Here is a 12,651-nt window from a genome sequence, read left to right as displayed (position 1 = left end):
CTCCATATTGCCTGTAGCAGACTAGCAGTCGCTTACTCCTTACTGACACCAAGCAGCTCATGGTTGTAGAGTATTTAAACACCTTTCTTCCAAAAGGACTAACAGCAAGAATATTCTAAACTGCTACATTCTTCTGCCTGTTCTTTTAAAGGCAAACTGTACTTTAATCTGTAAAGTTCACAAAACTAATCCTGCCCAAAGGACTTCTTTCTCACTAGCACAAAACAAATAAAGCAGATAAAAGTCCTCTCACCACTGGCTCCCAGGGAAGTTGAGACTAGACTAGTTCCATCTAAGGGAATCATCTAAGGACTCATAGATAACATGTTCCTGGGCAATGATAGAGATCCAAAGCATCTTTGTCATTCATGAGGTCACTCATCCCACTGCAGATTGCTGCCTTTGGTTTGAATCCCCACTGTGGCAGTTTTAGGCTATGCTTTTAACATTCAGCTGCTTCAACCCACCACACCCCACTTTGCCCATCACTCACCTACAGCTAAGGACAGTTCGAATGTCATACTCATAGACTGAGTTTCTGCACTTACACAGTATTTGCTGACCACTTAGCCTAGTTTATGCTTCTTACATGACTCTTCTCTTAATAGGTTTTCTTATCTGTCCCTTTACCTAAATGGAAATTACTGACATTTTTGCAATACTCCCTCCTCCCAGACAGTAACTACTGCCCAAACAAAAGAAGCATCTAACAGTCTCTAATCCCGTAAAAGTGGTGGGAGATAAACATTGTCCCAAACGTGGAGAAACTCCCACTGACCTTAAGACAGGAGAAGCTATGTGCAGACATTACCTTTAACACCCAAATCATAAAATGCATTTGGACAACGGCATTTGTGTGCACTGGGTGTTACTGTTGTCAAAAATGCTGCCCCAGTATAACTGGAGCTGCTCCAGTATAACTGGAGCTGAGCAAATTTCATTCATATCTGGTAACTAACTCATCCATGGGCAGTTCCAAGAGATGTGACAATACCAGACAGCCTTTTATTCACGCAAGTATCATCTACAAAACTTTCATAAGATAAGACTGTACTTTGCTAACAAACAGCACCCATGTGCATGGCTCACTTCTCTCTTGCAGCTCATTCTGTTACACCAGAAATTATTCTGTGCAGAAAACACAGTGTTAGAAGAGGCAAACCTACACTCTGTGATAGTCCACTGAAGGAAAGAGACATCAGGAAAAAATCAGCAGGCATACAGAAAGCTCACCCACTGCTTTTACCTTTCGAAGCAAGGAACTTCCATGACATCTCCTCTGACGAATGTTTCGCTTGCATCCCTTAAGCCATTGGCGATGCCTTCTCCGTAGCCCTTCACCTCTCTGTCAGGAGGAAGCTGCAGGACATCTGACTGTCCTGAGGCTGGCATTCGATCTAAAAACTGTCCACCCTCCTTCATGCGCTGCTGGATCATGGGAGTAAGTGGCATCTCAAAGCTGAAGTAGCTATCAGGCTCTGAGTACAATGTCTCCAGCGACTCCGCACTGTAGTACAAAGATGCATTGTCTAGGATGTTTTCAAACTGTGAGCTGTACAGATCAGTGAAGACATCAGAATGCCTCTGTCCAAGGACATCTTCATATCCTCCAGTGGCTGCTTCCCCCTCCTCCACCATCCTGGAAAATAATTAGAAACAGCTCATTTCAGGTCAGGGGCAAGGTTTAGACCTCTGGGTGTACCTTCTTGCCTTCCATCTTTGCAAACAGAAAGGTCAACATGGTTTCATGCAGGAAAGAACACTGCAGGTAAAATACTAGTTTCGCCTTGCACCACCTGCCTTCATGACTGGCACCATCTCCCTCTCTGGGGATACAAAAAGAAGAGGGGTGTGGGTAGAAAGCCTCATATTGCTTAACAGATATCAGCTGCTTATGTGCAAAGGAGGAGAGCACTCATGAATGTGTAATGTCTCCACTAGGCACCACTGCCATGAAAGAGGCTGCACAGGTTGAACACGTGCTCTCAGATGGCACTTCTGCCCCTACAGGACAGCTTGCTGGCCCTGCAGTCCTAAGCCTGGGATCTTTGGCAAACACCTGGAGGACATCCCTCCAAAATGCAAAGGGAAGGAAATACCGCTAACACTCCAGAGCCATGAGAACCAGATTTGAAGGAGGACGACTTGGCCTGCAGATGTACGGGGAACGTGTGGCATCCCCCTGCATAGTTTTCTTTTCTGATGCACCAAACACTGTGGGCCTGAGCAATCCTGCATGCTATCTAAAGCACAGATCCTGAGGTACTGAGGCAGGAGCACCTCACTTGCCAAGATCCCATTGTTTCAGAAGCAGACACTCCACCAGGTCAAAGCAGGCAGTTTTCTGGAAGGGTACCATTGTGATCTTTTGCATCAGAAAAGAAAACTGAGCAAATCAGGATACTCTGGTAAACAGAAGTGCACATTTTTTTGCAAAACACACAGATAGAATTATCTATAAAACATATAGGCAGGGAATACAGAAAGCACATCACAACACTTACCCTCTTACAATATACAAAGCCTTCAGTAAAAATATTTTCATTATCTGATGTCTCATGAGGTGCTTCCACTGTTCTTTATGAAATCTACCCAAAACCAGCCAGCCACATAAAGCCAGGCCTGCATGCTGCCTACTTGCTATGTCCATATCCCATTTACACCTACTACGAATCCTTCGTCATGCAGCCGCTATTCCACAAACAGCAAGACACAGCTTCATGTTTCCAAACCTGAGCTGGACATCAAAAATTAGCAAGGTGGTATGGATGAGGTTTAGTCCCAACTTCATGCACTAGCCACCACCAGGCATGAACCATTGTCACAACACTGCAGACAGCAGACAAACATGCATTTGTCAGCAGCTCCTAAAGGGGTAGGCACAAGCCACATTCTTGGGACAAGAGAAACCCTGCCTGGCCCCTGTGCCTCCCCACCAACGTCATCTCACCTGCCCCGGCCTCTCACTAGGACAGCTGTCTCCTCCTCAGCATGGTTCTTCTTGTCCTTCACAAGAACTTCATCCTCCCCACTTTCATCAAGCAGCGCCAGAGGAGCATCTCCAGAGGCAGCTGGTCCTATTCTTGGGTCCTCACAAACTTCATTCCAAACACTGTCTGGTGAGGAGACCAAACCTGGGAAGGATATTGGTGCCACAGGGTAGCTGGATGTTTTGGGGAATGCCTTCCTCTCCACAGACACAGTCTCCAGCAGCGAGTGCTTCTTTCTTCTCTGCTCCTCAGCTTTTTGCAGCCATAATATCTCCACCCCTTGAAATTCTACATGTTTGCTCACAGCTGCCTCTTTAGAGAGCCTCCTCTCAGGGCCCATTTGCATTTTGCCTTGACTGTGCACTGAAAACTCCTCAAAATGCGCCCACCCCTCCACTCTGCTGGCTGCTTCCAGGTTTGTCACAGATGGTCTGTGACAGCTTGTCTCCTGTGCTGCATGGACCTCCTCAGCGTTATTACTGATGGATTGCAAGGACTCAGACTGCTTTTCCCCAGTCCATATTGCAGCCAGATCTTTCTCTACAATCAAATGCATTTTTTCCTCAGCTGTTCGTTCAGATGGAAGAGGCATGTCTGAGGGTTTTTCTTGGCCTGTTGGAACTGGTTCTTCGGCTGCCTGCACATTTTGGCTGCCAGTACCGCTCTTTTTTTCCATTTGTGTCTCTGATTCTACAGAAGTATTTGCTCTCTCTTGCACCTTTGCCACTTCCAGACATAGAGAGATTTTTGTAGTCTCTGGCAGGCTATCCATAGGTGGAAAACCTTCTGTGGCACACAGCTGCCCTGACCCAGCATCAGATCTCAAACTGTCTGCAGAAACCACAGGCTGAGGAATGGGCCTGCCAGGTACCCACTGGTGAGGTTCTGAACTGCGTGCCACAGGCTCTGCCTGGCGTGGCAATGAAGCCCTCGGTGTGTCCTCACTTGGCTCTATGGTGCCATACTCTGGAAATTCATTGATGATGGTATGAGGGAGTGAAGTTCTGCCTCCATGGCCACCACCTGTAAAGAAAAAAAGAAGCACAGGTTTTATCTTCCGCATACATAAGCAAAAATCCTGAGCTCCCTTCCCAGCCCTCACCTAACAGAGTAACTATACTCTTCCCTGCAAGGAAAATACTGCTAAGTTTAACACATTTCTCCTTGTTTTCACACTGCAGTTATCCAGAGCTGGTCCTTTTAAATGAAAGGTTTTGGGCAGCCCTAATTTGGGAGCATGCACGGCCAAGAAAGAATGCCAGAAATGTCTGCTACACTTCAGAAAGGTCCCAGTGTCCCATGAGCAGTCTGAGGCCACAGGCCAGAAATTCAAAGCTCTGACATTCATCCACAGTATGCACCATACATGTTGGGTTTACTTTTAAAAAATTAGTTTTAGGTCATTTCCACTTTTAAAGATGAAACATTGGGAAGACAATTAGCCACACCCCGTATATTCCACAGCTTTGACAAAACCAATTAACTAAATTACAAAGCAATCGGCAAGTAATTCAACTTTCTGTCAACACTTCCTTCTTCCTGTAAGAACTCAGGTAACTGAAAGTCTTGTCACAGTAATTACGCACACTGAGTAGTTCACGTGTGCTGTGGCAGCAAATTCAGCACTGCACAAAAAGCATGCTACCCTTCCCCTGCTCATGCTGCTTCTTCAGCTGATGTAAACAAAGCAGAAGCAAAAACAGATGGTCCCATTTTCCAAGTGCCCAGCACCCAGTGGCTCCCATTGTTGTGGGGTAACAGAGAACTAGCTGTCCTCAGAGGGAGCAGACAGATGACACAATGACAGATACTTGGCCACCTTACATTACAATTCAAGGAGGAGCTGAGCTTTCAAAAACACCAAAAAAAAAAAAAAACCAAACCCAACAACAACAACCACCAAAAGAAAAAACAGTGACAGCTGCATTGGCTGTACCCTTCTGGACAAAAATGGTATGAAACAAACAACAGGAGGGACAGATCCACCCAGATACCTACTCTGCAAAATGACAGAGGTGACAGCTCTGAAACCAGAAACCGACTTGCATTTCCACACTTTGCCCCATTCAAGGTGCATCTCTAAGTGCTGCACTGCAAACTGATCCCTATCTCCACTATGAGCAAACCGGCCACAAGCCATTTCCAAGGAGCAAGACATGCAGCTGTGCTTAATGACAGACCAAGTTCACAGTATCACAGTATATTAGAGGTTGGAAGGGACCTCAAGAGATCATCAGGTCCAACACCCCTGCCAAAGCAAGGTCACTTAGGGTAGTCAACACAGGAATGCATCCAGGTGGGTTTTGAAAGTCTCCAGAGAAGGAGACTCTACAACCTCTCTGGGCAGCCTGTTCCACTGCTTCCTCACCCTCACTGTAAAGAAATTTCTCCCCGTGTTGAGGTGAAATTTTCTGTGTTCAAGTCTGAATCCATTGTTCCTTGTCTTATTACTGTGCATCACCCAAAAGAGCTTGGCCCCATTCACTTGACACCCACCCCTCAGATATTTATACACATTGATGACATCCCTTTTCAGTCTTCTCAAGATTAAGTAGCTCCAGGGATATGAGTCTCTTTTCATAGGGGACAATTCAAGATAATTTAATGCCAGCTCAGCACTGTATTAACATGGCTATTTTTCTGCCAGAGGTTTGTAAAGATGAGCAGCAGCTCACAACTGCCAGCTCACTATCCACTGTATGTGGCCACAGAATAAATACCACACTATGTGTATGGTGCAGACTCACATGACACCAAATGACAGTCTTTTCACCAATAGGTTCTCCAGTTATCTTCATGCTTATTAATTACTCCATAATAAAACTTCAGTGGTTAGGTTTCACCTAGGTGACTTGTTTGTTGTTGAGCAGGGATCTTTCCCATGCTGCAAGGTGTGAGGAATATGGATGCCCTGTCCACTTGTGCATCACTAGCCTGCCTTTATGGCATGGTTTCCAACACACAAATGTGGGTACACTGGGAGAGTACTTTAGAAGACAGCAAGGTCTCCCTCTTCATATGAGCATTTCCAGGCATGATGCTTTTTTTGAGTGCCTGAAGCCCCAGAAAAACAGCACCCTTGCACAAAATTTAGTTACACTGTGCTTCTGTAGCCCCAAGCCCACCCTCTTCCTGCCACAGGTGCCAGGACAGATTCACAGACAAGAACAATGCTGTGAAGCTGCAACACCTCTACACCTGCAGAGGGACCAGCCTAAGCAAGCAAAAGGCCCTGGCTTCCCACCTCACAGTGCCAGTCTGCTCTAACACAGGACATTAGTTCTTGCTGCTCTCTCAGCACGTCTAGGCATGGAATTTTTTAAGAAAGAACTGCTGAGATAAGGAGCTTGTCTCTATAAATGCTACCATAAACACTCCTCAGTGGACACAGCTCCACCCACAGCAACTTAGCTTGCAGGCTTGCAAGTGGATGGTGTCCCATTTAGGATCACCTCATGCCCTAGGAGCTCAGGAAAGCACTTGGCCATGTTAGTGCCTGGGCTACGTGCTTCTGCCCAAAGGAAGGTAATGTATGATGCCCCCTGAGACTCCCTTCAATCCATGCACCCCACCTCACTGGGATTATGCCTGGAGCACAGATCCCTGCTGGTTCCCTCATGGGTCTGGGATGCAGCCAATGTGCACTAAAGGTCAAGCCCTGACAAGGCACTGCATACAAACCCCGCCAAGGGGCCAAGCACATCTCTGCAGATTGCTTTCTTCGCTTCTGAATTGACATGAGGGAAACAGAGACCACCTGATTTCTGACAGTGAATGATAAATGCCAAATGCAACAGCTGCTGCTGACAGCAGTAAGCAATCCCAAGCAAGTTTCTGAGTTACTTCTTCTTCTGAAGTTCATCCCAACCAAACTTTATCTTCTGGTGAGCCCAGCAGACTCCAGAAGAGATACATGCACAGAGAGCATACATGCATGTGTGGCTACAGAGATGTGCAGGAGAAGGGAGCTTGCACACAGGTACTCCTCTCTGCCACTCATAAGCCATGTTTCACCTGGACAAGAGAAGCACTTCCATGACAGAAGTTTAAGGCCTTTTCTAAAGTGAGGTGCAAGCAATCCTGCTCTAAAAGGATTGCAGCTTGTGCCATATGCAAGCACAAATCAGCAGGATTCTCACCTTCATGGCATCCTGCAGAAACACTGCCTAATTCACTGCCCAATTCAAAGAAAAAAATCACATATGACACCAAAGCAGCAGTCTGTTCCCATTACACTAAGTACCATCATGCACATGACTGCTGAGATCTTCACTTCTTGCTGTAAAACACCGCCAGTTACCACCCCCTCCTAAAGAGTATCCAGCCTTCGCCTTTGCTCAGAGTGCTGTTTTAGGTACCAGAGCTCAGAGGAGCTTGAGCTCTTTAAGGGAAACTCCTCCCTTATTCCCATCCACCACCACAGCATCATGTCTTGCTGCAGCTACTGGCATATCCTGTCCAACCCCATCCCCCAATATGACTGCATTAGAAACAAGGGTAGAAAGGCAGCTACAAAATTTAAGGACCGCACTGAAGATGAGCAGGAAAAAAAAATTCCCATCACCAAACAAACAAAGAAAGGACATACACTATCAGGTAACACAAATTTCTACTTTGCATTGAAGGTGGCTTCTTTCAACAAAGAAAATTAAAAAAAAAAATAATTAAATGAAGAGAGAAAGCTAAAATAGAAAGGGAGTGGCTAGAAAACTGAGACTGGGCAAATATAATCTAACAGCAGCTGGCAGCCTTTCTGATAAATAGAGGTTGAAAGAATTCATTACTTAAATCAGGCACAGATGTGGTTTTGCATAGGTAAAAAACCATTCCATATCAAGCAAGCTTGTCTACAGCATAACAAAAGGAAATGCTAGGAAGCAAAACACAAGTTACAAGCATAGACATTTTGTTTACAGGTACATTTTACAAAATAATTGTGTGAGTAGCTATCTCGAGAAATTAGATATATTTGCTTGAATGATCTCCTTACTCACAGAGGTTACTGTAGCTCCAGCAGTTACCCATTGGTCACAGAAATAAAATGCACAGATCATCAGTTTATCTATAGCGAAACCAGCTAATTCAATTGCTGCTGTTCTAGTCAACTGGAATCAAAATAGTTTCAAATTTCCTGGAAGCTGCTGCCCTGCACTGCACACAATGAGGTAAATGGATGCTTTCTGAGTATTATGAAACTGATGGGGGAACTGCAGTCTCATTCAGTCTATCGCAGGAGCTAAGGAGTCCACCTTGGCAGCTTGCGCGGGAATTGGGGGGGGGGGGGGGGGAGGTTGGGGGGGAATTTCCTCCAGCAAGGCTGCCTGACAGTATGCCAGGGAAATGCTTGTGCTTAGTTGCCATTTATTATAAACACATCCATAAGGGAAGAAACTGCCACAGTGGCAGTCCTGAGGGTCGTGTGCTGGTTTCAAATGCGCTTGACGCATTTCAGCATTAATGAGCTGGAAGGTTTCACAAAGCAGCCCAATCGTCTCGCATTTTATTTCCCTGCAGCTCCTTGCGCCGATCACAAGTAGCACGTGGGTGAGCTTGCATGCAGCATCGTAACAGTTGTGATTTCTCGGTACTGGCCTTTCTTGCCATTATTTATAAATTAAAATTAAGGCAAGTAAAAGTGATGTGTGCATTAAGAGGAAATGAATCTCTCGGTGACAAGAGTTTAACAAACAAATTGCAGGTCTTATAGCATTGCATCCTTATCTCAGTGCTAAAGAGGACAGTCGCATGTCTCATCATCCTGCACTCCCTGGAGTTACAACTTCTGTGGTTACTGAAACTATTCTGATTTATAAAACAGTAACCGTGCACGCTGAGATGGAACAGCCTCCCACTATGAGAGGGGAGGGATGTTGCACAACCACTGGCAGCCTTGCGCAGCAGCCCTCTTTCCAAATGAAGTCATTCTCCGTGCCGTGATAGGTCCTGCCTGGCTGGAGGAGGTCCTTCCTTAGCCAAAGTCGGGAAATTAGCATAATGCAAGCAGCCTGCTTTTGTAGCTGGACTGCAACGGTCTGAGCCACACTGGGCGCAGTTTTTTCTGCAGCTCGGAGCCGTTCCAGGCTTTTGGGCAGTTTGCTTCACCAGAGCAGGGAAGGCAGGCCTTCATCTCAGCAAAGTTACAGTGGCATTATGAACAAGAAGTTGGTGGAAATGGGGAAGCTGACTGAAGGCAGGGGAGACAACAGAGGGAAGTGATACGGGAGAGTTGCCTAGAAAATAAGCCCTGCTTAAACACCACAGTCTGTCCTGCAGACACACAGGGAAGGTGGAAGTGACCAGAGGTATGGCAAACCCTATGCAGAAAAAGCAACCATGTTGACTGAGATTCCTCACTTCAAAAAGAGTCCCTGCTGCTGCCAATGAGAGGTTGACAGAGACCCAGCAGCATGCGCCTGGCAATCACTGTGCTAGAGCAGTCAGGCAGTGGGGCAGCAGCCAGGGGCTCAGGGTTACCAGAAATTAAACTGACCGATTCAGGAAAGAAAAATTATCCCCTTGCAAGCACCTAGGGGCAGTGTGTTGCTCAGAAAATCCCACCCCCATAGCTTGCTCCACACTGAAAGAAGTTATCAGAGAAGTACTGCTCACCACTGCTTTTGCATAGCTCCCTAAATACTAGGGGATTTGGGAAACCAGAGGCTGTACTAGGTGAGCCTTCAGTCTGCCACTGGACAGCTATTGCCAGCACTAGGTACATTGCTCACCAATCTCTCCACTCACCACATCACAGTGCCTGGAGTCAGCTAGCGACCTGATGCCCAAGTTGTCATGGCTTTGAAAAGACACAGTGAGAAAAAGCTGCTAGTGAGGAATATAAATCCTGCCCAGGAAGAAAGCAATGGCCAAAACAGCAGGTAAACATAAGGGTCGTTGCGTGTATGTTTCAGCAGGGGGTGCGGGGGTGTTGGGGGTGTTTCATGCTTGCAAACCTAACCCTGTTCCTGATGAAAAGCTTTAGGTAAGCAATGATATGACCCTCTGTTGCTTATTTATTTTCCCCACAGATTTTAACTGTCTTCCCAGTGGTAAACAGGAATTGGGAGCACTTACACATCCACAACTGCACTAATCACAGAGCCCTACACTCTTCCTCCAGCTGCAGAAAGGATGGCATCTTGCCACTCACAGGCCTACAGTGAGCTCAAAACAGGCCAAAGTCCAAAACTAACATGCAGCATATGCTGGGAGGGTATGGTGTGAGGGATTATCCACTACAAATTGCTGTATGGGCCACAGATGGTCAGTGAGGTAGTTCAGTCCCAGGAGTCAGTTACCCTGGAAAGCAAAAGGGATAAAGCGAAACAGCTGCTAGTGAACAGGAGGAAATACAAAAGGACTATCTGGGCTCCTTAACCTGATGTAAAAGTGCAGGTGAATCTTACTGTATTTAATGCACTTTTCTTTAAAGCCCCACCTCATGGAGTGATGTGGCTTACCAAATCCCAAGTTTCTGTTTAAGACTTATATCTGGAAGTCTTAAACCCAAAACTCAAAAGACTGATGAAACGTGAATCCAAAACTTTCTATGTTTTCATAGCTCTGATTTAGAAACAAAGTGTCTAACAAGTGGTTTTCTAAGTGTAGGTACACACAATAATAGCAAGAATTACTTTAAAAGCTCTCTAAGAGCCTTCAGCTGAAACTTCTGGAGCAGTGACAGACAGCCCAGAGTTGCTTTGACACTTGCAGCATCTACAAAGGTTTCACAGTCTCTCTGAATCCACTTGTATTTAATATTACATATTTAAAATACTGTACTTTTAAATAATCTTTTTTAATCTCTCCAAAAAGTTCTTCAAATAGAAAGCCCTCTTCAGATTAAAAAAAAAATATCACCAATCTTTGAACAAGCAACAATGGCTTAAAACCCCCACATTACTACTCACAGATCTCAGAAACTCTGGACTCTGCAGCAGCTGCTGAAGAAACCAGACACATCCACAGGAAGAAACATCCTTTAGTGCATTTGAGGGTTTGGAACCAATTACCCAGGCTAAAAGAAAGATTGCTAGGCAGTCATCAAAGGACCCCAGGAGCTGGATATTAAGTTACACACACAGCTAAAACAAAAACAGGGCACAGAGGGACATGTACATCTCTCAGGCTCCAAGTATTTGCTGCTAAAGGCATAGCTGGACATCTCATGGTAGCTTTTGAACAAGCTTGCACAGAGATTCCCTTCCTCAGGAAGCTGGACAGAGTTAAATAAACAATATGGAGGTCTAGAGCAGAAGACACTTTTGAAAGCAGTGAATTGTGAACAGGAAAAATACTTGCTGTAACCTGTGTTAAACTTTTTCAGTATGATGCTAGCCCAGAACTGCATCTATCCACATAATTTTAATTAAACATCTTGTCCATTTTCATTATCAAGTCATCTCCAGTAGCAGGATAACAAGCATCTTGTCCTTCAGAAAGCTTCAGTGATGATTCAGGGTTACAGCATGATGGACAGCTTGTGCTCGTGTGCTGTCTGTCTCACCAGGTTATGGAGCTCAGCCAAGGAGAGAAGCAGAGCCCATGGTGAAAACAAGCAAAAAGGCAGCTTTGCTCCACCACACCCACCTACAGAAAGCCAAGTCAGCTGTCTGAACCTCTTTTCTTGTGCCTGCTAACCTGGATGCACTCCTTTCCAGGTGTCTGACGGAAGAGATGGGGCTGACCACGTCTGAGAAAACGTTTCTGAGCCCTGCCAGTTTCAGCTAAGCTCAGCCTGCACCAAGTGTGCTCAGAGCATATGCACTGGCCAGCATCACCAGGCTCCCAAATATTTGTGCACTCACGTCAGTGCAGCTCTCAACTTCAGCCAACAGCCCACAGACAGGGAGGTAATTACTGCCTTAACTCTGGCATTTCCTAGCTTTTGAGTGCTTAATTCTGAACCTTTAAAAAATAATAAACAACAGCCCATGTTTTAACAATTATTTGTACTAAACCTCTGGACATCAAACAACTCTGTTGTTTACCACGTCATGGATGGGGTAATCTCCTCCCAGTGGCAGTATGTTAAGATAGCTTGAACTGCAGAGCTTTCAAGAGCAGGTCACAAGACATCCAATTTCCTCCTGCAAAGCATGGGACTTAGCATAAATGCCTCACACCCCTTTAGTTTTCCTTTCCCTAGGACTGGAAATCCAGACATCTGTCACACCACACCTGATGACTCTGGAGCATGTCCTAACTTTGCCCAGCCTCAGTAAGCAGGATTCAGAAATCCAAAGGGGGAGACAGCAAGACAGCTCCATGTCATGCAGCCAAGATGCAGAGCACAGTGCAATCTTTCACCCACATTATTTTTATAATAGAAACAGTCAGACATGCTCTTCTGACAGCACTGTAAGAGACTGATGGTCCTGAGATATCCAAATAGTTCAAACCACCTTGTTTACCCCATGTTGGAGTGGAAGAGGAGCACTGGTGCTGGTGACGGAGAGATAATCACTTCTGAAAATGCAAAAACTCAACTTAAGAAGGACCTTTTAACAAAGTACTCCTCAAGACTTAAGACATTAATCACCTCTTTGCATCTTTGCCAAACAGCAACACCAAATATCAGGGATATCTACAAGAAAATGTGTTCATTACACACTATTATGTAAAAAGTCCTGCGGGTCTTCAGTGTGCCTGAAAATACAGTGGA

At 45.5% G+C, this 12,651-nt stretch overlaps 1 protein-coding gene across 2 annotated transcripts in view; it reads right to left on the bottom strand.

The window, feature by feature from the left end:
• The window catches only part of LOC104305774 (PH and SEC7 domain-containing protein 3), a 116,075-nt gene that overhangs the window by 85,750 nt on the left and 17,674 nt on the right, over positions 1 to 12,651 (bottom strand). Inside the window, exons 1-3 of one of the 2 annotated variants that reach the window (XM_054179038.1) lie at positions 7,985 to 8,193; positions 2,951 to 4,013; positions 1,247 to 1,639 (exon numbers count right to left, since the gene is read on the bottom strand). In XM_054179038.1, coding sequence (XP_054035013.1) covers positions 1,247 to 1,639; positions 2,951 to 4,013; positions 7,985 to 8,015 — 1,487 coding nt within the window. In that variant the 5' untranslated portion in view covers positions 8,016 to 8,193. Of the gene's footprint in view, positions 1 to 1,246; positions 1,640 to 2,950; positions 4,014 to 7,984; positions 8,194 to 12,651 lie in introns of those variants that run through there. The other variant, XM_054179039.1, reaches the window with a different exon arrangement.

The sequence above is a fragment of the Dryobates pubescens genome, chromosome Z (genome assembly GCF_014839835.1).
Source record: "Dryobates pubescens isolate bDryPub1 chromosome Z, bDryPub1.pri, whole genome shotgun sequence".
NCBI classification, from domain to species: domain Eukaryota; kingdom Metazoa; phylum Chordata; class Aves; order Piciformes; family Picidae; genus Dryobates; species Dryobates pubescens.
The sequence above is the reverse complement of the archived record's forward strand: the minus strand, read 5'-3'. Positions and strand labels throughout refer to the sequence as shown.